This window comes from Ischnura elegans, chromosome 10 (genome assembly GCF_921293095.1).
Source record: "Ischnura elegans chromosome 10, ioIscEleg1.1, whole genome shotgun sequence".
Classification (NCBI taxonomy): Eukaryota; Metazoa; Arthropoda; class Insecta; order Odonata; family Coenagrionidae; genus Ischnura; species Ischnura elegans.
In genome coordinates this window covers 8,482,810-8,504,967 of record NC_060255.1, presented here as the reverse complement: position 1 = coordinate 8,504,967, position 22,158 = coordinate 8,482,810, and the positions used below count along the sequence as shown (strand labels likewise).

Here is a 22,158-nt window from a genome sequence, read left to right as displayed (position 1 = left end):
GACCGGGAACAGTGAATGATAAATGTGGAAAAATGATCAATGTGGTAACTTTAGATCAAGTTTCTGCTTTATTTAATGAAATATTACGTGCAAGTCTGGTTCGGGAAGGTGTAAACATGTTTTCAGTGTTGCTGGACTGTCCCCAAAAGTGTATGTGTGCTGAAAGCTATTTAAATAGGTTAAGTCAATAAAAATTTACTTCATTCAAAATTAATTCATGAGAGCATATTCCTTGGAAGCCACCATATAACATGTTGATAAAATTATTGCAATCTTAATGGACCGTGTCAAAAAATCACAAAACTTATGCTCAAACAGCTTTATTTGCGCAATCACTTTACCATAGAATCCAATGGAGGACGTTTGGGAATTTTTTCTTAGGGCTATTCATGTATATTTCATCACCATTCACCCGGCAGTCTTATATTGCACCCTTCTGGAGCTTCAATTTTTGGCCACCAGGTGTTAGATATCTTTTGGATTTGCAATTATGTATTTTCATATACTGTAGATATTATTTACTGTATTTCCTCGGGAACTCACTCATTCTTAGTCTGTAAGTTGGTTATCTTGTATTTGACCCCAAACTTTCTTTGGGTGGTGAAGTTTTATCAAAGCTATTTAAGTGCATTGCATAGAATAGTATTGAATATTGAATAGCAGAAAGTATTTTCCATAATGTGATTGTTCAAGTGCTAGTAGTACTGAACTGTAACTTGTGTACACATTGAAGTTTATATAGCAGAATAAGCAAATCTTGTGCTGAAGTAATTACTCTCTAAAAGATGCTCTATTTATGAGTAGCTGTTATTCTTATCTAGTGTTTTCATGCCCTATTTTTTAAATCACTGTAATTATTGTGCAATTTGCAATTGACTTTACCTGTAGTAAGATGTAAATATCGGGCATTATTTTTCAGGAATCAAAATGCAAGGGTACTTGAATAAGAAAAGTGAGAAAAATAAGAAGTGGAAATCAATGTACTTTGTTCTGGTTGTGGATGGCACAGACACACATCTATATTTATATGACAATCCTAAAGTAGGTATTGATAGTTGAGATTGAAAAGTAACTGGTCTTTGTGATGTTACTTCAATTAAGTGAATCTAAAGTTGTTTTCTTGTGATATTTATGTTTATTTTAAATTTTCAGAGGACCAAACCCAAAGGCTTGATTGACTTAAGCTGTGCTTACCTGTATCAGGTACATGACAGTGTTTTTGATCGACCTCATTGCTTTCAATTAGTGGAAAGAGCTCTTCCCTGCTTAGCCACCATCACTTACTTATGTGCCAACTCTGCTGATTTATCCCAGGTAAGCTTTGTACTTAGTCTGAAACAAACATGTACATTTGCATTGTCATTATTTTGTGCCTTTTTATAACACTATATGGAAACACCTTGTATGTTTTTCTCCCATTTGTCCATAATTCCTTGTATATAACTCCAAGTGTCTAAGGTTTGTTTAAGTGCATATTTAATTTTATCTTCCTGGTGACAAATACTCGCAGCTGATGGTACAGAAACATATCCAATTCATGAAGTGTGGAATTTTTGGTTCATTTTTGGATATTGGAAGTTACATTTGTGTGGAGTTAAACTCAACACCTATCTAAACGATATCTGTGCCTTGATACCAAGCCAATAATGGACCTTAACACCTCTTTTCCTTAGGTGATTCATGGAGTGGATAAAATTTGTAGACTAGTGATGAAAAAAATGGTATGAGCATAGAAATATTCTCACTAGCAATAGAAAAAACTTAGAATTTTACACTGTGACATAGTGCCAACAGTGCTGCATCTTAGCTCTGTTAGTAATAAAAAATATTTTCATTGTTAAGTCAAGAAGAGATGGATATTCTCAAATGCTCTTAGCTTTGGATGTGAATGGCTGTCTTAACACATATCTGGGAAATACACATTGTATACACATCCATTTATGTTGCCATGAATATGTTTACTTATTTTTGGCAGCACAATTATTACCAGGAACCACATTCTAGTGGAAGTTAAAGTGCATTATATTATTAAATGATTAATTTCTGTTTTGGGTCAATATTTTTCCTTCGGTTGAACCTATTGTTTATTATTTGTTATATTATGTTTAACCTGTTACACAACTAAGGCAAGCCTGTACATCAACTTTATTATTTGTCTTATCTGATTAAAAAAAATAATTTTTAATTATGTTAGAATAAGATTCCCTCACTAATACATCGTTAACTATCTTAGATGATAAGTGTAAAATACCTCTCTCCATTCTATTCTAGGATTGGATCTCAGCTTTAAAACCTCTTTGTGTTACCCAGATGACTCGTTCACCAAAAGTACAACGACTAAGAGAGTTGAGGTGTCTTCAGCTTCATGTCTTAGATGCTCATAGGTGAAAACAATCACACATTGTATTTCTTGGTTTCAATGGATTGAAGTTTTGTTAGGTTCCTACGTACAATTTTTTTCCACTCTTTCAGACTGCCATACAAGTTGGTTCCCAATCCATTCTGCATTATTTCCTTAAATCAAGTTAAAGTGGCTCGAACGAAAGTAAAAAATGGACCAGATCCAGTTTGGGATGAAGAATTCATGCTTGAGTAAGTACATAAATCTTGAAAAAAAATGTTGTGAGCTCCTTCTAGAGTCTGAATTCTTTATTAATCTGTATAATCTTAGTAAGTTTATAATTTCTCTTCATCATCATCAGTGATTACATATTAATTACTCTTTGACATTTTACAGTGACATTCCTCCTGATGTCATTACATTTACCATCACTGTCTATAATAAAGGAAAGAGATCAAAAGACACTGAAGTTGCAGAGTTAACAGTTGAGCTTGGAAGTCTGACTAATGGCGATGAGGTTTGAACTGATTTTAGCCTATTTTCTTATAAATGACTTTTCACTCTAAAGCCAAATGTTTTATGTATTCGTCGTTTAATTTAACTGGTCCATTTTAAAGATTTTTTTTCCTCTTACATTTAAAAAATGATCTTGTAATATGCTTTTTCCACTATGAAAAATGTTTAACCCTAGTTTTTTCCAAGTATGGCTTTTACCATTATCTACATTTTTATTGATTCCAATTCTGATTTGGTTTTTGGAATTGGTCCTTCACGCTTGGTTTGTTATGGTGCTAAAAATTTTTCTCTAAATTTTCCATGATTTAGTTGCTGATATTTGAGGTTTTGATTAATTGGACATAATTCCTTACCACTGAACGCATTCCTCATATAAACTTTGAAATTATAACTTTAAAAAAATTGTGTATCGCCATAGTATTCATTGCGCATGCCATCTGCACATAGATTTTGTGGCAACAATATGGTGACCCCTTAATTGGTATCTATGTCACAAATTAGTAAATTTTTACTGAAAATTGAGTTCTGGAATATTAATAGTGCTTGATAATGATTAAAAATACATTTTTCTTTGTACAGTAAACCCTTATTATTATGAAGGGACCAATATACCAGAGGTTCGTAATAATGAACTTTGTAAGATCGTTTCTTTCAGGAATCATCGCAAAAAAACATACCTTGCCAAAATTCCTAGTCTCTTCAATACTTATACTGACACTGGGGAAAGCTTTAGGATATGAAATGTGTGATTAAATCATGTGCATGTCCAGGAAGTCTTTTAAATACGAGCAAGATGCATTCCGAGAGCTTGTTCTTACTTTACTCAAAGACTCAAGACTTAAAGAGTCTCTGAGTCGAAGGGTCTTTGCCCAAAAATCCTTTGCATGAAAAACCTTACCGCGAAAAGTCCTTAGTGGGAGGAAGTTCTGCTGATAAGTTTGGAGGAAGTTGGGCAGAATTTCTGGGTGGGGGTACCAGAAATTATTGGGGGGATTCACTAAAAATGCTACAGTGTTTAAAAATGCTGTTAGTTAGTGAATTATTGCTGTTGCTGGTACGTGGAACTTTGTGATAAAGTTCGCTATATAACTCCAGGGACCAGAACTGAGGTTTGTAATTTCGTAATATGTACCAAAAATTTCGTAATAAAGTTTCTTTTACTATTGATTGGATTAGCCTTATCGTTGGGACCATCGATTTGCTTTGTAAATATGGGAACTTAGTAATGACGTTGTTCGTATTAACAAGAGTCTACTGTAGTACCGAGTAAACATTAAGGTTTTCATGATGCCAAATTCTGGTTTCTGAGAGCCACGCATCAGTGGCTACGTAGCAGGGGTGCGTGATTACTAGCGTTACGACTTATTGAAATTTTGTTTGTTTTTTCTGTATGCCTGTTGTCATTCTAATGAGTTGTCTTTTCATTTAGAATGAAGATTGGTACTCATTGTCCGGCATAACACCGATAGGGGAGTGGGGTTCATTGAGGTTACGGATAAGATACCTGCATGACCTCATAATGCCTCAGGAAGAGTACTCCCCTATGCAGCAATTGGTTCTTGATCCTAGTCTGGAAGTAGTGAGAGCCTTGGCAGACATATGCCACTTGGATAGAATTCCATTGGCTAACTCACTCCTTAGAATATTCAGGTGATCTTTATATTCTTTTCCTTTTTTTCTCATACTTATGTGGAAATTTTGGTCTCTGGTTGTGGCTGCTGATGGCTCATGATCAACACAGCAAATGCCAGTGTATAGAATTATTAAACCAGTCAGAGAGAATAAAAATCGTGTAAACTCATAGTTGACTACTAAAATTGAAGGTATGGACTTTTTGGATAATGAATCTTCTGGCAATGGAATGATTATCTCCTAAAACTCCATCCTTTTTGAACAGCTGAGTACATGATTACTCTTTTATCTAGACTTTTGGGGTGAAAATTTGTGTTGCAACCAAACTGTGACATAAGATCTCAGAAACTGCCTCAGATGTTTTCTTGAATAGTTATTAGTGAATGTAAAACAATAGGAGATATGATTGTGAAAACCAGATTGAAATTATTGTTAAAAATAGCAATGTCTGCTGGTAAATGAAGAGGAGAGATATCGTGCGTTAGTAGGAAACTCATGTTTGCAAAAATTGGTCATTATCTGAATCTTGCTCTCAGGTCTTTAATGGCTTATATTGCCTTAAAATAAAATTGAGCTTTGTTGTGGAAAGGTAGATAATTGGTATGTGGGCCACATGCATCTCCAGAAAAGGTATTATTGAGAGTATATGCAATTCACAGTTGGTTATTTTCCATTCAGGTCCAGAATGTATTTCATTCAGAAATTTATTGGGATCATCTAACGTGGATTGTTTAAACTCGGGATGTAAAGTCCACATTTTGCTGTTTTTGGGGGTAATTGAGATGAATAAAAAATTGTGTATGTACAATATGCATCTCTTTCTTTAGGTATGAAAGGAAAGAAGCAGATCTACTCAGATCCTTGAATGAAGCAGAAATTGAAAAGGAAGAGGAAACGTCTACACTTTTCAGAGCAGCTTCTTTAACTACAACTCTTATGGATCTTTATATGAAATCTGTTTGCAATTCTTTTTTACACTCAGCTATTCAGGATACAATTTTGAAACTGTTAGAGGCAAAACAGTCATGTGAGGTAATTTTTTATCTTTCTCTTTGGGTCTTTTTGTTTTTTTCATTCTCATTATTAAATCATTGTCATTACTAAATTTGTCCTGCACTACATTTTAACATTACATCTGCTTTGTGCTGCTTGATTGTAGTGTGGCTTTCCATGATCCTAACCCTATTTTTGATGCTATTCATTTTATCCTCACAGTTATGTATGCACTTCTCCACCATTCATTCATGTAGAACAAACTAGCACCACCCTTTTCGGACATTAAAAAAATAGGTATTCCTAGAAGGATGATACTTATATTCGTGGTGTGTGTGGATTATCCATGCATGAATTTCATGTTTCTTTGATGTTTTCTGTGAACCTATAATGATGTTATAGGATAGTATATATAGTCAAGATTTGTCTTCTTCATGGCTTACTACCTTACTTCAAAACGTTGTAATCTGAAACTATTCAGCAAATAATATTTATATCAATTATACCTCTGCATTACCGTGAACCGGGACAACTTTGCCAGGTTTTGAAAAATATTATCTTTGGTGCCCTACTAAGTTCCCTAATTATCCTAAAAAGGGCCTATGTTTTCACCACACAGTAAAAATATTGAGTGATAGCTTTTCCACACACTTGTAGTCTTACGAGTTTTTTGCAGGTCTTTATTCGTGTTTTGTTTTCGTCGGGCCAAACTGAATATTTTGGTAGGCTATTTAAGTGACACACCCTACCCATTTTCTCAAATGTAAGTAAAAACTTCTGGTATCGTCCAATAGAGCATATAATATACTTTCAGAATCGCTTTAAATGGTAAAATGTATGTTGTACTTAGGTTTAATAATGTAACTTGGCAATGTTGCACTAGGAAGTATGGTGGAAATGGGACAACTTAGCCAGCTGACAATATTGTTATTTCTCAAATTCCATTACTTTTTTTCCTAAGGGTGCATTTTTCATTTTCGTTTTATAGACCGTTCAGATGCCAAGACGCTTTAATACCAAGTTGGGAGGCTGCAGGTATCGAAATTATGGTGACACTACCAGTGGCACAGTGAGGAGGGGGTTTTGGGGGATAAAACCCCCCCCCCCAGAGCTCAGAGACATTTTTATGTTTAATCCATTTTACTTAATGGATTAGTATTACTTATAGAATAGTGTTAAGATTAATCAAATATCTCTCATAAAGCGGTAAAACTGGTCATTTTGAACCATTAATCTTAAAATTTTCTTGAGGAGGGCCCCTGCAACTTCCTCTTACCCTGGTGGGTATGCAATACCCCCACACCCGTAAGTATTAGTTGCGTCTAAAACTCCCCCCCCCAGCCTTCATTCCTAGCTACACCCCTGGGCACTACGCTGCAACATGCTGTCACTGCAGTGATTAGTAATGAAATGAGTAGTGGAAAAGCAGCCCTGAAATATAATATTCCACATAGGACAATTGACAGTAAGGTGAAGTATCGCCATTCAAAGAATCCAGGGTGCCTGACGGCATTAAGCAAGGATGAGGAAGAAGAGATACTCGAACATGTGCTTGTTTGTGCAGACTGTGGAATGCCTATTAATGCCATTGATTGACGATTGATTGTTATACCATCGTCCAATCATTTATGACAACCTTTTGATGTTTTAGTCTTTGCTCCTTGTAAAAAATAAATGGAGAGCCATACTGACAGACCATAAATTGTGGAACACTATTAGTTATAAAACTCTCGAAAATAGAGTTTTCCAACACTTTTGGCAAAACTTCTCAGTGCTTTGGATGAAGGAGGTAAAATGAACTCAAACATCATATCAGGGTTCGAGAAATGTGGCATCGTGCCACTTAATCCCAAAGAAGTTTAGTCTTAAATTCCGGATGCATAGAAAACTGATTGTAATGACACTCTACAAGAGTAAGTGCTTCATTTTTGAATTATCTTCAAGCCTGTCATCGTAATCCAAACAAAAGTCTGCCATAGAGAAGAAGATGGAAAATTAATGTGGCCCCTTGAGAAACCGTGGAAAAATCACACTTGATCACTTCCAAGCACCTCCACACACACAATCATATTGGAGGAACTTGTAAATACAAGAAAAGTTAGGGGAATAACCATATTATGCTCAGTGTTTTGAGTATCTGTGTGTACCATTCTATATTTAAGAGCTTTTCTAAGTTAAAATTATTTATTCCATTGTTTTATTGAGGTTTCCGCTGGATGTAATTCAGTTGACTAAGTTGCCCCAGTCCCAGAGAATCTTTGCCAACTATGTTTTCAATATTTTTAACGTATAAACTTTTACTTAAGTTGTAATTTTTTCACACATTTTGAAATTAGAGACCAAGAGTAATGGCTGGTAATGGTTTTAAATCATTGTTGTACATGAACTTTCAAGAATGCAGTTGAAAAAGAAAAAAAGTGGCAAAGTTGTCCCGGTTTATGGTACTCTTATATCAATCTTTATTACTGTTGTGGTTGTAAAATTGCATGATTTTGAATGCTTCTAACATCATCTCACACATATCACCTATTATAATCATTATTATTTCTATATCTATGACTTTGGATTCTTGCTAAACAGTGAATTTGAAAGAAAAATTTCCTGAATGCTGTGCCTTTTTTCGAAATCCGAGTAATACAGCAAAAATGACTTTGCCACTTAATGTTAAGGGTAGTCTAGGTATATGTACTTGTTCAAATTTTTCGATGCCACTGTAGACCAAATTTAATTTTGAAGGTGGCAGCTGCATGCCGCCAATGGGATGCCTTAATGGGTGGAAGGGGGTCTGAATGAGAGGGGGATGGGGGGGGGTTGGTGGAGGAACGTAAACATTCCGATAAGAAGTGGTGTCATATTTCATGGGGAAGAGAAAAGGTCTGTGCTGGGTAGGAGATGTATTTTTTCTTCAGGCAGCATTCATTCGTCAGTGTATTCTGATCCATTGATCTGATGCTTCTCAAAATGAATGGTTTTGAGGGCACTATGAAAGAGGCAGCGATTCTACGAAAATTATCACCTTAGGTTCAATTGGAGCAGCAATTAGTTATTTTTAGTCTTTTGATTGCAAGAGGTCACCAATGTTATGCGAAGTATCGGCACTAATTTTACATTCTTCTTAATCACATTGTCCTTTGTTTGTTCGAATCTCCCCAGAGTGGAGAACCATCTACAGGCATTGATCGGCATATATGGCGCTAAATCAAAAGCATAAACTGAGACGAGGTGTGTACAGGCATCCCCCGAGTTACGTAAGAGATGCGTTCCGGCAGACTATGCGTAAGTCGAAATTTACGTTAGTCGAACATTCTGCGTTACTGCTTCAGAGATTTCGATCGGCGCGGTGAAATTCTCAGCGGAGAAATGCGTGGTAAATTCTCGGTGAAGTTTCATTCAATTCACTGCGATATTCATGAATTCTACCGCGTATTCTTACGTTATTAGATACAAAATCGATAAACATTAATATAGTCTGAGAGTTGCATCTCGAGCATTGCCAATCAAAATGCGTAATATTATTCCCAGAGTTGACTGATTGCGTGGATTCGGGAAAGTACGGTATGTCAACGCTACATTACTTAACTGAATACTTAAATTGATTCATTATGTTATTCTGCGATCTAAGGGCCCAAAGAAAGCATTGTCTACCTACCTATAGTCATTATATCATCTGCCTTTAATATATTACGTTGATCGATGAATCTGGTGGTTTCACTGTCACAGTTAATACACGTAGGAGGAGAGTCTAGGATTACGGGCAAATAACACACAAAAAAATACCAGTTAATTACTATATTCTTAGATACATTCACACGCATTTCCAATGCACGAAGCTAATTAAAAGTGAGCTTTTATTCAGCCAACTCCGTCATTAACATGCAACAAAGTTAGTGGGGAAAATCTTTCAATGACGCAATATTCATTTACAATTGCACACAATATGAGAGAACGAGAAAATGCAGCTTAATAAAATCTTCCACCAGAAACATGTAAACAATTACGCAATTAATATCGTGTGTCAACTTTTTCTTAACTTTTTTGCGGCGTTCATTGCCAGCACTCAAAATTTCAATGCCGTTATGTGGGTACTAAACAATTCTTTTCCGCAATAAAGATTTCTGCTTGAACTTCATTTTCTTTTCATTCCACAGATGGAAATGTCCAAACTTAAGGATACAATTTTTAAATAGTTGAAAGTCGGAGTTCGGGTGTGTATGCTGTGTAACAAGCTGTACGGTATAGGAGTGAGCGCAACCACTTACATCGCTAGAACTGCAAATTTTCACGTTTATTGCTGACTTGGGATTTATAAGCGATTTTTCTACAGAAATACATGGAAACTCCTTTGAGGAATGACAAAAAAGGGTCACTTCGTTATTTTTAGCACATAAAAAAATCGATAACTATTCGATATTTTTTCTACCATAGGTTGTACGAGTGAATATCTACTTCTTCGCGCTCGCATTCGAAAATTAACGTAATCATTTGAAAATTAAAGTAATCATTTGAAATACGGTTATCACTTACGTAAGTACGGATTTACGTAAGTCGAGACATACGTAACTCGGGGGATGCCTGTATTTAATATAATTTCATCTGTCCATTTTCAATCCATTCAATTCCGTCATAAGGTTGCTCTGAAATTGGAATTTTTATGCAGATCAACAGCTTCCTTTTTTTAAAATGAAAAATATCAGATAAGATGAATGAATGGGGACTGTCGAAAATGGAATCGTGAATGGAATATAATACTTAAGAGAATCTCATTGTTCAAGCTGAAAGGGGGTCGATTCACAACAGAAAGGTAGTGTGTAAGAAATGGCATAGTAATTCATTTTAAACAAATTAAATTCTACTCAGTAATGTATCTTCGCACCAAAATGCAGCTCTGTATGTATCTTCGGTGATAGATATGTTAGTTTGTTTACCACATTAATAAGTACACGTTACAAGATCTACAATCACTGTTTCCTCTGAAGCTAATGCAAACACTGTCATGTTTTCTTTAGTTCGAGTTATTATTCACTAATGCCTTCAAAGTGCTCTTCTGCTAAATAAAGAGAATGGAGAGCTTTTTCCTTAAAAAATTATGACCGAGAAAAATGTACATACGATAAATAAAACAAAAATTAATGACCGTCAGATGGAAAAAGATCTGTTATTCTTCCATCCAGCTAACTGAATATTACCAAGCAATATGTGCATTAAAAAGTATTTCAAGAAACAAATTAAAAACCAATCTATCTACTCCGCCCTCAAGAGATAAGAGTGTTTAAAGTGAGAATTGAATGCAAAAACCATTGCACCGATTCCAATACTTTTGTTGTGAGGATAGTTCTTTGGGTCTTCATCAGGGAATGAAATGTACTAGGAATATTTTGAAGCTTGCAGCGTGAATAGTGATGAAGTATACGTGAATTGCCATGGGAAAAAATTCTCGTTAACGGGGATTCCAGTAACGGACCTTTACCTCTAGTACCATGGGCTTTGGTCAAATTGTCATGGAAATTCAGGAAATTGGATAGCGTAGTTGACTGCGCAGTGCCCCAGTGGATTGCCAAAGGTCTGTGGTTCGTTTCCTGGTCCAGGGGAATTTTTTATCATGGCAATTTATGTATATGAAATATGCACTTTGGTTATCTTCATGTTGTGAACTATTTCTCTACCAAAGACAGTTGGATCTAATCAAAATTGGCGAATTGTGAGGAGGATAAACCTACCAGCAGACAAACATTGATTTATATTTATAAGATGAAGGTCAATTCCTATTTTGAGTGTGTTGTTGATTTTGGTAAATGTGCATATCTTGTATCATGGAGAAATAAATAGCAGATTGGTGTGGAATACTGGGAAAATAAATCTGGATAAATTCTGCGCAACTCAACTTTAATCTCATCCACTCTTCCCAGTCGGGTAAAAATGAATGGGTCTTACAGCTTGTCTTTAAAAAGATCTGTGTTTGTCTACATGCATATTTTTCTCCTAACTACTCTACAATTTTGATCCGATTGAGTGGAAATTTGGTGGTTCATGTCTTGAGGAAAGTCAATACTAACATTTTACGCTGCAATAAATTCATTGGTATCCTAAACTGCCAAAAATTTTTATTCCTGTGTCAAAAACTTAGCAATAGATATATAGGTTTTCAAAATATCTTCTCCTTTAAAAAAATTTCATTTTTTTGGTGTGCACAAAGTTGGGTGTATGAATAGGGACTCATAACAATGTCTCTTTGATGTCACCTGTGATTGAATGCAAATGGGATATTAATGGTTATGTAAGTTTTTTTGGTGTTCCAGATTACAGTTCCTGGCAGGATAGGATTGTTACAATGTGGAGAAACAAATGTTAACATTTAATGAAAGATAGGTGCCTAACCCATACCAATTTATTCTGTGCAGAAAGATTGACCATACTATTTTGTTCATTTTCCCCTCCCATTGAAACTATTTGACACAGAGGAGTATTGGAATATTATATGAAAGGGTTTACAATTGGAATTTTGGCAGTATAATACTAACCCAGTGTCTCGTTGTTACAAATAACGTAAGAATCATAACGTGGTAGCCATATTTCTCTATGCAAAAGATGTTGTGTTCACCTCTGACTTTTGGATGGCAGACTTTATGAAAATGTTTGATATTTGAGGTAGGTTAGCAAAGGTCAAAATATCAAGGAAATTTGAGATTCTTTCAAGGATATAATGGAAGTTGGGTCGCCTGCATTCGTTCTGACAAGAATTCTCAATTAAATTAAAAAGAAGAACTTTGTTCTTTCTCATTAATATTTATTCACGACCATGGTTTCAACGTTAGACGTCATCATCAGGTGAACTCTACAGAGGTCCATCACATCCTTTTATACCAGGCTAGGAGGGGTAGGGAGGAAGGTAATTAGGTTGAACGGATTGGTCAACAGAGAAGAGGGAGGGGGGAAAAAACTTGGTCATATAGTATGAAAGAAGTTAGGGGGAGGAGGCTCCCTTAGGGAGGGCATGGCAGGTGGAGGGGGGGGGGGTGGTTCAGTTGAAAGAGAGGCCGAAGAGTTCGACATGTCATTAGCCCAGGAATTTAGGAGTGGGAGGCTTGAAAGAGGGGAGTGGGAGTCATACAAAAATTCGTTTACAATGTTGTCATTGGAACGTACGTGCTGCAAAATTTCCATCTGTTCCAAAGCATCTAATCTAGGTCCATTAGGTTCATTATGAAGCACTTCAAAAACAAAATCACTTTGATGATTGTTATCTAACAAATGTGTGGCAAATTGTGAAGTAGTCTTTTTATTTCTCAGGCAGGCTTGGTGTTCTTTCACCCGTTCTTGAAATTGTCGCCCCGTTTGCCCAACATACACTGCACATGGTGCACTCACATTTTAGTCTATACACCCCACTCCTTAGAAAAAACTGATCCAGAGCACTACAAAAACAGAATTAGGTCATTAAAAAAAGGCTATGGATGAGTCAGAAAAAAATGCAATTTGAGTACAGATTAGATGGCAAATTATAAAATGCTATTCAGAGAATTGAACAGGGAAAAGAAAATTGTTAAGGAAGCTTTTATACTAAATATTATCTCAAAAGATAATGAAAACAAGTTTTATAAGTAAACTGGGATGAGAAAAGACAATAAGGAAAACATAACGAATTGGGACGGAAATTTAATCACCGACAACAAGGAGAAGGCAAATGCTCTGAATAAATGGTATGAAAGTGTTTTCACAGAGGTTACAAATAAAGTTGACATAATGCATTTTGAATCCAGCTTCCAAAACGTTCAGAGAGAAACAAACATGTTAAATCTCAAACACATTAGAACTTCGAATTCTAAGGTCTATTAAAAAATTATTAAAATGAAGAAGAATAAATCAGTTTGGCCGATAGCACATCAATAGATTGACTCAAAGTGGTAGGCATTGAAATTTCAAAATATGTGAATCATTTATTTGATGCTAAGATAAACAACAAGGTTCTACTCAATGATTGGAAAACAGTACATATACATCATACCCATATTTAGAGGAGGAGATAATGGAGAAAAAGGGTTTCCACGGATGGAAAAAAGTTTCAAATTGTGATGGAGTGCAAACAGTTCCTTGATGTATGTACGAAATTGGCAAATTTTAACGCTTTATATCAATGAATTCAAGTTTGAATTAAAAAGTTATGCCTTAAAAGTTGATAGATTCCAATTTATGACCAATAAAAGTTGAAAATTTGCAAGTATATGCCATTTTTCGGTCATTCTGCTTCATGAAATTTTGTAAGCTACTTAGGCGTCATTCTCCAATGTGGAAATTTATGGATTATACTGGTCACACAGTGGTGATGCCTCGGTAGCTTAACTGGCTAAAGCACTTGGCTGGAAATCAGGGGATCCGGGTTCGAATCCCGATCAAGGCAAATGATTTTTTTCCCTGTGGATTTTTTGCACAAAACACTCGTAAACTTTTTAAGCCACCTTTCTTAGTAGAAACTCTACTTCCTCACACATCATAAGCCATTTTTTTACAGCGGATACAAATCCCCATCTTTTTTCCGAGTTTGCTACATTACTCGGCAACATACTAAACAATTTAGGCCCTAAGTAATTGTATGACTCTCGATAAATTTCAGTCCTCGGCATAGGTGTATGGAAGTTTCTCCAAGATCTGATGTCATAAGTTTGTGGTCTGGCCTTTTCACCCCTACGGTTATAGAAAACTCTAAGGACTTTATAAATGAATAAATGCCTTAGTGGGAGGATATCTAATTTTTCGAAAAGAGGAAATGAGTGGCTTTTCCTATACGATCGCGTTATAACCCTGATAACCCTTTTTTGCGCCACTATCAATGGTTTAATGTTGATAAAATATGCTCCACCCCAGCAGGCTATTCCGTATTGCATTCTTGAATTAACGAGAGCATAATATACCATTTTTAACACTGATTCAGGGCATATGTATCTGAGGAAGTAGAATTTTCTTACAATAGAAATCATTTCTGATTTTCATTTATTTATGTGAGACTGCCATTTACAATTTTGGTCAAAATATATGCCTAAATATTTTATGTGACTAACCTGTTCGATCGAAATACATTTATCACTGGAAGTAACATTATCTTTTATACAATTTGCACATTGATAGTATAGTTTACTTTTGTTTGAGGTAGATTTACTCATGCTAAACATAATATATTTCGTTTTTTCACTTAACAACATATAATTAGCCGAAAACCACATATGTATTGAGTGTTAAAACATCACTTTGTATGTGTTCATATAGATCATCAACACTATTAACAGAATAACTTAGTGCAGTGTCATCTGCAAATGACGTTAATTGACCTTTAAACCTGCCAGCACATAAATTGTTTGCTTATATTAAAAACAAAATGGGTCCCAACACAGAACCCTGTGGCACACCACAGGTGAGTCGAATCTTGTCACTGTGGCAATTTTTGAGACGCACACATTGATCTCGATCACAAAGATAACTTTAAAACCAATCATATGCGGTTCCGCGTATACCTGCTTCCCATAAGCGATTCATTAGTATGTTATGATTAATGGAGTCGAAGGCTTTGGTAATGTCTACAAATAAGCCAGCAACTCTACAGTTCTTATTCAGTCTGTCGTTCAGCTCTGAACAGAAATTTAATAATGCATCCTGTGTACTCTTACCACTCATAAATCCAAATTGGTTTTTGTTGAAAAAACTATGCTGATTTAGAAATTTAAGAAGTCTGACTTTAACAACTTTTTCTATTATTTTAGCAAATACAGATAATAGGGATATTGGTCTGTAATTATTTACGTTCATTTTATCACCTTTTTTAAAAATTGGTATCACTATTGCAGTTTTTAATTGTTTAGGAAATATTCCAGTATACATACTTAGATTAGCAAGTATGGGAAAGGACCTCCGTAATATTTGCATTTACTGCTTTAATAACTTGTGCAGAAATATTATCAACACCTTTAGATTTTTAGACTTTAATTCCTTAATAATGCTGCTTATTTCTTTTGCATCAGTAGGAACAAAAAACAGTGAGTCAATATTGTTGATGGATCTATAAATATGGGTGACTACAGGAACAGATCAAAATTTTGAAAATTTGAGAAAAAAAATTGAAAAATAGGTTTACCCTTAGGATGTGCAGAGAACCATTGCTCGGGAAACCGATTGAAGGCAACACAGCCTTTTTTTCAGCAAATCATTACCATTGAGCCATTACCTTAATATGTAATGGCAATGGCCAGCTTATTTTTCTTAAATCTTTCTTTTGTTATTGTTGCAACCATCAATTTATGGCTTAACATACATAATTCTGTTTTCATTAATAAATAATTATTTTACACTGTTATGGCATGGAGTATGGGATTTAACCCTCTGTAACTATGATTTATGCTGCTTTTCATCCTGTATTTACTGCTTTTCTGGGTCCTTACTTATAATGGTTTGAATTTGCAAGTAAGCCTTGCACTTAGATTTCACTGTCAAAAGTAGGAAAAGTATTCGACTGAAAGAACAAATAAGTAACTTGGATTGATCCTACGCTATATGGATAGTGTAATCAATGAGGAACTTGCATGGGTCGTAGATTGCTCTAAAAACTATTTTGAATAAGTCAAATGGATACATTAGCTCGCAAAAATACCTTCAGTTTCTCCATTCAACATCAAAAGAAATAAAAAAATTGCATTTAAAATCGAGAAAAATTTCTCTGAGCCGACCACTGCGCGAAGACACCCGAGCGTTGCCGAGGCCAGGCGTGACGTCATAGGTGCCTAAACAACCGTAGGGAGTAGGGAAATACGCTGAGCGCATGGTGTAAAATTTGTTTTGAGGGAGTATTTAGCCGCTCATCGTCACTTTATTTTGCTCTGTTATTCTTGGGCAAGTTTTCCTATTGCTATTGTGCCTAGATTATTACTCGGGATATTAATAATGCGGCATCGGGATGATGAAGTACAAGCGTTTCACTTCGTGTGTTTTGGTTATCAGAAAAATGGATGATAACGTTGCCACTCGTTCGAATAGTACACCTGAAATTCATCTACATCTACATAATACCCCGCAAGCCGCCTAAAAGGCGTGTGGCATGGGGTGTTAGGACACCAGCCTTTTTTTAGGACACCAAAAATTGATGCCACGACCCTCATGGAATTTGTTAAGACAAATTATTGCTATACGTCGGCGGCAAATCGAGTTGTAAAAGAAACTTGTAATACTGGAGGATAACGATCGTAAGCTGTGCTGTTGACATAAGAGTAAGCTGTGCTGTTGAATTTGGCAACGCAGGATTAAAGGAGAAGGTAGTCCTATCCGTCCTACGGTACGAATTCACAGCAAAACAGTCTGCACACAATCCACATGTGAGATCGCGAATCGGTTCCGCTGCCAACACACACACACAAGCTACAACCTATTTCAATTATATAGGTAAATCCATAAACAATATACTAGCATATACCATAAAAATATAGTGGGAAATAGGCAAATACTCTTATCAAAAACTGGATGTCACTATCATATTCTTATATTCATCACGTACAACTTACAATAACATAACTCGTTATGATGAATACTATTTATTCACTGATTTAAACCCTTAAATTAGCTCACACAAGCGACTTTTCTCACTACTATTCGTTGAAATAATGGAATAACAAACTTCACACACAGTTTTTATTTCAATAGCGTGATCGTGAAATGTCATATCTACGGTGAACAACGGAGATTAGCACGCCACTGACAATTTTTACACTACTGTTAGACATTTATCGATAGCGTAATAGCACTTTTTACAATTCAATCACGATGGAACACTGATAACTCTTGGCCGATATTTTTCAACCTTGTCAAACTTTGTGCATTACAACCACTGGCACTGTGATTATTAGCAGTAGCTTAACGGGAGATGTCACGTTGAAAATAACACTAATTTGGCACAAAAATGTTCCTAGATGTCTCCAATCAGCGAGCAAAAGTTGCATTGACTGGAATTCACCCCATAATACAAGCACAGACAGTCCTAAACGACGAATTCTCCGGTACCTACGAATAAACGGATGAAGTTATTGTATATAAAAGCTAAGCGGACATTAGTAAACATCAAAATCGTTCTAATTACATACTTAAATGAATGATATGCCGTCGATAACATCAACTTACAATTAACGTATCCCCCTTCCAATGGCCGTGGCTCAGGCTCCTACAACGATGTTATTTAGGTATTATCAATTTTTTGGTTTAACTGCTCCAGTTTTATATTTTATGCCCTTACTCAGATATTAATATCATAAATAATGCAAAATACGAGGGCTTCCAAGCCTCTATCGTCGGATATTTATCTTTAAATATAAAATAATCAACACGTCTAACAAACGAAGCTCTCACAACTGCTGGCAACTATTACAAACAATCACAACAATAGCTTCGCGTGATGTTTAGGCACCTTTGACGTCATCGAGGCTTCGTCGGCAGTGGCTTGGGGGGTGAGGGAGTTTTTCCCGCGCTTTAAAATTCGTAATATTTATCATTAAATATCTCGCGAAGGAAAACTCAGATTTACATGCGGTTTTCTTTGTTGTATTCAGAAAATAATTTTCTGTCCGCCTATGAAATAAAAAAAATTCATGCAAGTTCCCCATTAATATTGCTATTGGTGAATCTCTTGCATTTTGTTTTTGTGATAAGTGTCATCAATCATTTGATCTTCTCAGTATGGATGCTTGTTTAGATTTAGAAATATATAATTTTAATTACAGCTAGGATATGAAGTTGAAGACATTTACATGGCGGCATGTATGATTTTTATCAATCTCCCTCTCGAGTTTATTCCCCACTTATTTTTTCACTTCTGACAGAGTTCATCAGATTTTAACTATTATAGAGTTTATGCTAAAATTTGTTATTTTCATTTTGATGGTAACTTATGTTTACACGCATGATTTGATTACTTGTTTGGGTTATTATTTTTAGTAGCCTGAAGTAAAGAGAAGGGGAATAATGTTGAAGAATGTAGGTAGAATTGAAGAGATTAATTTTTGAATTCATATTTGAATGGTGGAGGTATGGAACAGCTTATTCAAAATCTAGGTACTTTGTGGTAATTTTAGAATTGGAATTGTAGAACTTTCTTGTTAGCAGCTTGTTTTTTCATTCTAATATAGTTTCAGCATGTTCTTAAAAACAGCTTTTTTATAGAATGTAAGGAATTTCAGAACTATGAAGTGGAGTGAGTGTAATTCACTGTGAAAAATTCCTAAGAATACATTTGGATTAACACTGATTTCATTTTTGTTTGAAACAGCTAAATCCAACGAAGATGGAATCTCCAGATGATGCTTGTGATAATGCAGAGTTTTTGTTGCAAATATTGGATGAAATTACTTTGTCAATATTTATATCTGCTGATTCTTGTCCAAAGTAAGCATTTTTGTAGAATAGAGTTTTAATGGGTAGACTTAAAGTAAGGAATAAGTAAAGAACTGCATGTCGGTAGAGGAATATGATGAAGGCGGAAATGTTAAAGTCGGATCTTCCATTCCAGTCTTGCATGAGTGTTAATTAGGCAGTGGGGAGAAAAATAAATGTAAACTGTGTCATCTTGATGAGAACATTTTCACATGTTCATTTGGTCTCAGGGGAAAGAGGGAATTTATCTTCTCAAAAGATCATGGTCTAAGGAATGTAGACCTCTTGGGGAAACAATGGTTTATGTGTCAGTATTGGCTGTTCCGCGTGAAAAAAGTAATTATAATGATTAAGTTTTTTAAATAGTTTATAATTTGGCTCATAATTTCAACCATAAACCTTTCAGAGGTGGCTGGCCATTCTATTGATGGTCTTCGGGTGTGTGGTAAGAATGCCTGTTTGGTAGAACTTTTTTCTGATGCCACCCTCTTTTTATTAATTTTAAGTGTATAGAAGAGGAAACAAAATACACTTGTAAATTAATAACTTTATCAATTCTGCTAATATTGAGATTGTAAGTAAATTATTGACTTCCATGAATTGACATTAGATTTGAAAAACATTTTTAAGAGTGCATGCAAGCAAATTAGGCAAAATAGCCTTGGTATTTTGCATTTATTCGTATGTACCAGAATTAAGATGCCGGTACCTTAAAGGATATGTTGTATTAGCATGAATGTGTGAAATTTCAATGAAAACAAAAAATATCTGAACCATGGCATTACCATTTTACTTTCCAATCGGACAACCAAATATAGGGAATTTTTTCATCAAATTTTGTCACGTGAGATACCGCACTGTCAGATTTTCTTCCTCTCCTTCTGGAATTCAATTGGTCATCAGCTCAAACTATATGGGATTAATATTTCAGCAAAAAAGTTTGTTGAACCTCTACATTACCTTTGACATGTTTACTTTTGAATTCAAGCAGTCAGAAGTAGGAAATGTTTTTTCCATTATTTAATTATTTGTTTCCTTTTTAATGTTTAATGATTTCCTTTTAGTTTATGGGTTATATGACATGCGATGAAAGGTAAATAATACTCTGTAATTTGTATGAAATGGTCTCATTAGCTCTGAAAAAATATTTTTATACTATTTTTAAGTATGCTAAATGTTTCTTTTTTCATAGTTACCAGTTCTATCATCTTCATTGGTTCTATACTTTTTAATTTCTTCCACGTGTGTCCATGAGCATGGGAATAAAAATGTGGTCTAAATTATGTTTCCTCTTTAAGAAGTATTTCTGAAGAGGTTTGTAAATGCTTATTGTAATGCCTTTACATTAGAAAAGGGTTTGCTTAGCTATTGTGACAAGTGTAATGATATAATTGATGGGATATTTACTAGAGATGGGTCGAATAGCAGATTTCTCGAACTCTAATATCGAATTCGAATCTTAAATCATTGCTCGAATATTCGAATACCTTAAATATTAAACGATGAATGCGGGAATGTTTGACTCGGTTGCCTATGCAGCAGGAAACACAAGATTTTGGGGAGTAATTTTGATTTCCTTTAAAAGATTCAAACAGGAATTTAGCTGGTTAAAGGAATATTTTAATTTTATGGAAACAATTGGGCATATAGTTGATTCAACGAACATCTCTTTCAAATATCCTAAGGGGACACACCACCTCGAAAAAAAATGATTGCAAGCCATCTCGGCTTTTACACTGCTATGATGGATTTCTGTCTGATGTATTATACATTCTTATCTACCAAATGCCATTTCAGTGGCACGCCAATCTGATACTCGGCTTCATCCAACTTCTAATTTTCAACAGCACGCTTTACCCTCACTCCTACTGTCAAGTGCTAGCGGACGATCTGAGGCATTTTGCAAAATACACGTGCTTCTCCACTGGATTTTCTTCAGTTATTTTCAGTCCATCTTTGGAAGTTCTCACAAGATAAGCAGATGAATTAGAATTGCTAACAGGGAGAAACCAAATATCTTGAGAAAATATCCCTTCGTCTGTGACTGTGACAATAGAGCATAACTCATAAATTGTAACTTGATATATGTTTTCTGAAAAAAATACCGCATCAACTTCTGAGAAGCTCTGCTGCTCATATTGAGTCTCGACAGAATGCTAAGTCCCCGTCGTATTTTGACATTTATTTCTTTGCGTAAAATACTTAAATGAAGTCAGAAATACGTCGTGTTTGGTCTTATTCTTTTTGAAATTACGTGCAAATTACTAATATTTCAATCCAATAAAGGCGTAATATCAATTGACGAAAGTCATTGTTAGACACCTTCTGGGCTAATAGGTGATTCATGCAGCAGTTGACCTCCAGAAACCTCGAAGCAGGTAGGCAGAAAAAGGTCAGTGGGGGAGAAAGAAGGAAGGGTGAAACACGATTCTATTATTCTCCTGTAACTTGATATTTTCTTTTGAAGCTCTTCGTAATACGAACCCTGCGCTAACTGGGTCCTTTTGTTTGATTTTGGAGAGGAGGAAAGCGTCGGAGGAGGGGCCGAGGGCTGATGGATGGAGGGGGTAGCGGATTTTGGGAATTGTGCTATGTAGTTACGTACTATCCCACGGCAATGAGGTTCTCCTGGTGGGGGGAATCGTGGATTTTCGGATTTGTTTTCTCCCGATCATTTTCGGTTTCCCAGGTCGAACTCTTTTCACCGCCCTAATCCACGAATTTGATGTAATTCATCAACTTGCCTAAAACGGCGCTTTGTGCACTAAATGACTACAGTTCTCTACATTTTTCCGAGTCAACTACCAACGATGTGAGTGCGACAGTGTACGACGCAAAATTCAAAGTATTCGAGGTATTCGAGACGGTACCTTTAGCATAACTATTCAAGACCTCGAATATCGAATACTTTCTAGTATTCGAGGTATTCGAGTATTCGCGGATACTATTCGCACATCTCTAGTTTTCTTGCATAGAAGAGACCAAAATGAGAGGTCAGTTGTTATCACCATGGGTGTTGCATCATATGTATTTATCTTGCTCTACTTCAGAGAGTCAGTGCCCATTAGCGAAAATGCCTATGCCAGCATTGGTTAGTAGGTATAGTCAAGGCAAGTGGGAGGTGTTTGTAGAGAATTATATCCAGATATGTCCCAATCAATTTCCATACAGCTGACATCAAGTTTGTTTTCACTGCAGCAAATATTCAAACTTCTCAAATAGGCATAAATATTTGAAGCCAGTGGTCTTATTTTCTGCATTTAGGAAGACAATATGGTGTT

The 22,158-nt window shown here is 35.5% G+C and overlaps 1 protein-coding gene across 2 annotated transcripts in view; it reads left to right on the top strand.

Annotated features, from left to right (window-relative positions):
- The window catches only part of LOC124166992 (ras GTPase-activating protein 1), a 47,919-nt gene that overhangs the window by 12,201 nt on the left and 13,560 nt on the right, over positions 1–22,158 (top strand). For both annotated transcript variants that reach the window (XM_046544750.1, XM_046544749.1), the window contains exons 7-14: positions 920–1,041; positions 1,153–1,314; positions 2,272–2,384; positions 2,473–2,592; positions 2,738–2,858; positions 4,287–4,507; positions 5,317–5,521; positions 18,774–18,889. In XM_046544750.1, coding sequence (XP_046400706.1) covers positions 920–1,041; positions 1,153–1,314; positions 2,272–2,384; positions 2,473–2,592; positions 2,738–2,858; positions 4,287–4,507; positions 5,317–5,521; positions 18,774–18,889 — 1,180 coding nt within the window. The remainder of the gene's footprint in view (positions 1–919; positions 1,042–1,152; positions 1,315–2,271; positions 2,385–2,472; positions 2,593–2,737; positions 2,859–4,286; positions 4,508–5,316; positions 5,522–18,773; positions 18,890–22,158) is intronic.